The following is a 3,225-nucleotide window of genomic DNA, read 5'->3' on the forward strand; positions in this document are numbered from 1 at the left end:
ATACTCATCTATACATGGTTATATATAAAGATACACACCCATCTATACATGGTTTTATATATAAAGATATATACTCATCTATACATGGTTATATATAAAGATACACACCCATCTATACATAGTTAGGGCTAGAAGTGCAGCTCCGTGGTAAGCACTTGCTTAGTGTGCTAAATCTCCTGAATTCAGCTTCCAGCTCCACTACAAAAACAAATACCTTGTCCATTTGAGGACTGACAGTGACGATCGGTGGGACAGACTTGTCGCACATATACAAAACCCTCAGTCCGGTCCTAGCCCTTCAGCTGAGGCTGGACTACCAAGTCCATCGTGATTCTGCTTTAGTTTATCCTGCAGCTGTGGTAAACAACATAACCCCCAAAGCAGCTTGGGGGAGACAGGGTTTATTTGACTTACAGTTCACCAATGAAGGAAGTCAGGGAGAGAATTCAAGCAGGAGCTCCAGGCAGAGACTCACTCACAGGCTCACGCTTAGGTTTGTTGTAACCACTACCACCTGCCTGAGCTGGTGCCACCCACGGTAGTCTTGGCCCCCTACATGACTTAGCAGTAGAGGCATTTGTCCCACAGACATTCCTGTGCCAGCGAGAGCTAATGATTTCCCGTTAGGAGTCCCTTGTCAGGTGGCTCTCAGCTGTGTCACGTTGATAGTTAACAGTGGGCAGAAACAAAACTACCTGCTTGCTATAAAGGATTAAGAAGGATAATAAAAATAGTGACCAGGACTGGATTGCACAATAGGCAAAGTATTCAATATTAGCCCATGAAATTGACCAATAAAGTTAAAATAGTTTTCCTCAACAAATTGTTAGCGGCTGGGGAGATGACTCGCTCGGAGTTTAGGTCAGGCATGCTTGGGCTTCAGTTCCTTGGATCCTTATGGTGACTCAGCCCCAGGGGAAGCCGACAAGCGTGTACATGATGCACATATGTGCAGGCAGCCATTTTGTTTCTAGAGAGAAATGTCTGAGTTGTGAACACAGAGACAACTCGGAGTGCTTGTTCTCTTCTGTGTGAAGTGCTAGCCTGCTGTTGTGCCGCCAGAGGCTCTCCGTTTGGTTCTTAGTCTGTCTCCCTGTATAGTCTTTGCCGCCCTGCACCCTCTTATAGGGTCCAGTTTTCCTGGAAAAAGCCAGAGATTTACTTATTTATGCTGCTGGGTTCTAGGAGTAAGGGCCTCTGCTACCTTACCCAGTGTAGGATAGAGGCTGGCACTGCCCAAGCCACCCTGTTCCGTCTTCTGAAGTATCAGCCAACCCCCTCAGGTTTTACTATAGAAAGAGAGAGGGAGTGTGTGTGTGTGTGTGTGTGTGTGTGTGTGTGTGTGTGTGTGTATTCCCAAGCACGCTTCCTAGGTAAGAAAAGCTCTTTTCCTGTGAGGAGCTGATTTCCTGAAGAAAGGAACAAAAGGCGTAGTTGATATTCTTACTCACATTGACTAATACAGATTTTTGTCTTTGTTTTTGTAGGGGAATTTTCAGGCTACTTATAAAGTTCCAGCTGGATAACCAGGACAGCCCCTCCTACACAGGTATCTGATATTGGTGATATTGAATGTGACTTTCTGTCCCTATAGTCTCTAGAGTCCCTTGGGAGCCCTGCGTCTCTCCCAGCAGAGCAGTGGCTGCTCTGTGGTGGCTGTGTCTGTCCAGGCTTGCAGCCGACTTCGCATCGTGCCAGATGCACTGCTCAGAAGATTGCTGATGGGAATTGGAAGACAGGCCCACTTACACACACACACACACACACACACACACTAACTTAAAAGATAAAGTACATCTTTTCTTAAAAATACTGATTATGTTGTCATGGTAGGCCTTACTTTTCATCTCAGCCCTCAGGAAACGGAGGCAGGAGGATCTCCATGAGTTCAAAGCTGATATACCAGCTTGATGTATGTGCTGAGTTTCAGGCTGGCCAGAGCTGCATAAGACCCTGTCTTAAAAATGTAAATAAAGCAAACAAAGTATTGATTAACTTAATCTTTTCGTCTCCCCAGGACTTTCTTTTCAGGATTTTTACCAGCAGTGTCGCGAGGCCTTCCTTGTTAACAGCGATCTCACTCTCCGGGCCCAGCTGACTGAGTTCAGGGATCACAAGCTTATAAGAACGAAGAAGGTAAGACGGCTGCCATGAGGGGTGGGGCGCAGTGTTCACTGAGGACACAGGCAAGAGACAGCTGTGACAGCCTCGGCCATGGGGGTGGGGCGCGGTATTCACTGAGGACACGGGCAGGAGACAGCTGTGACAGCCTCGGCCATGGGGGTGGGGCGCGGTGTTCACTGAGGACACGGGCAGGAGACAGCTGTGACAGCCTCGGCCATGGGGGTGGGGCGCGGTGTTCACTGAGGATGCAGGCAGGAAGGAAAAACAGATAACTTGCTCTGCGGTGCCGTGGATGGATTGCTGAGAGAAAAGAGGAAGTGTGAAATGCAGGGCAGCGCTAAAGAGTCAATAAATTATTTCTGATGACTTTGTTATGTGTATGTATGTTCTGTACGTATCTGCACCATGTGTGCAAGTCTGGTGTCTGTAGAAACTAGAAGCGGGCATTGGGTCCCCTGGAACCAGAGTTACAGGTGGCTGTGAACTGCATATAGGTGCTGGGAATCCAACCAAGTCCTCGGGGAGAGCAGTTAGTGTTTTTACTGCTGGGCCGTCTTCCCAACCCCAAAAGATAGTCTTGGGTGAGAGCTCCTTGAATGTATTCAAATCAAGTGAATGGTGGGGGTGGTGGAGCACTCGCTGATCCCAGCCTTAGAGAGGAGGGGGCAGGCGGAGCTCTGTGAGCTGGGGCCAGCCTGGTCTACAGAGTGAGTTCCAGGCTAGCCATGGCTACAGTGAAGCCCTGTCTCAAAAACACAACAAAGGTCGGTAAGATGAACCATGTTGAAATGAGGCGGGTCCAGTTTGGAAAGAGCATGGTGTGTCCAGCTGTGGCTGACAGTGAACATGGTCCAGCTGTAAATGTGCTGCGTGGTTCACGGATGAACTTCATACATGACAGTGTCGCAGTGTCAGACATGCCCGAAAGCACAGTGAGGAAAACAGTGACCTCTCCACCCTCCAGACTTCGGTTAGAGTGCTTGACTGTACCTCAGGGTTTAGACGCAGTCACGTTCCCTTTGCCTGCCTTGATTTTTCTGCTTAGGTATTTAAATACTTATTCAGATATTAGAATACTGCATAAAACATAAACTCAAACCA

At 48.0% G+C, this 3,225-nt stretch overlaps 1 protein-coding gene across 2 annotated transcripts in view; it reads left to right on the plus strand.

The window, feature by feature from the left end:
- Orc2 (origin recognition complex subunit 2) overlaps window positions 1-3,225 on the plus strand; it is a 31,546-nt gene that overhangs the window by 25,519 nt on the left and 2,802 nt on the right. For both annotated transcript variants that reach the window (XM_005366341.3, XM_026788847.1), the window contains exons 16-17: window positions 1,488-1,549; window positions 2,018-2,136. In XM_005366341.3, coding sequence (XP_005366398.1) covers window positions 1,488-1,549; window positions 2,018-2,136 — 181 coding nt within the window. The remainder of the gene's footprint in view (window positions 1-1,487; window positions 1,550-2,017; window positions 2,137-3,225) is intronic.

Source organism: Microtus ochrogaster, unplaced genomic scaffold (genome assembly GCF_000317375.1).
Source record: "Microtus ochrogaster isolate Prairie Vole_2 unplaced genomic scaffold, MicOch1.0 UNK8, whole genome shotgun sequence".
Classification (NCBI taxonomy): domain Eukaryota; kingdom Metazoa; phylum Chordata; class Mammalia; order Rodentia; family Cricetidae; genus Microtus; species Microtus ochrogaster.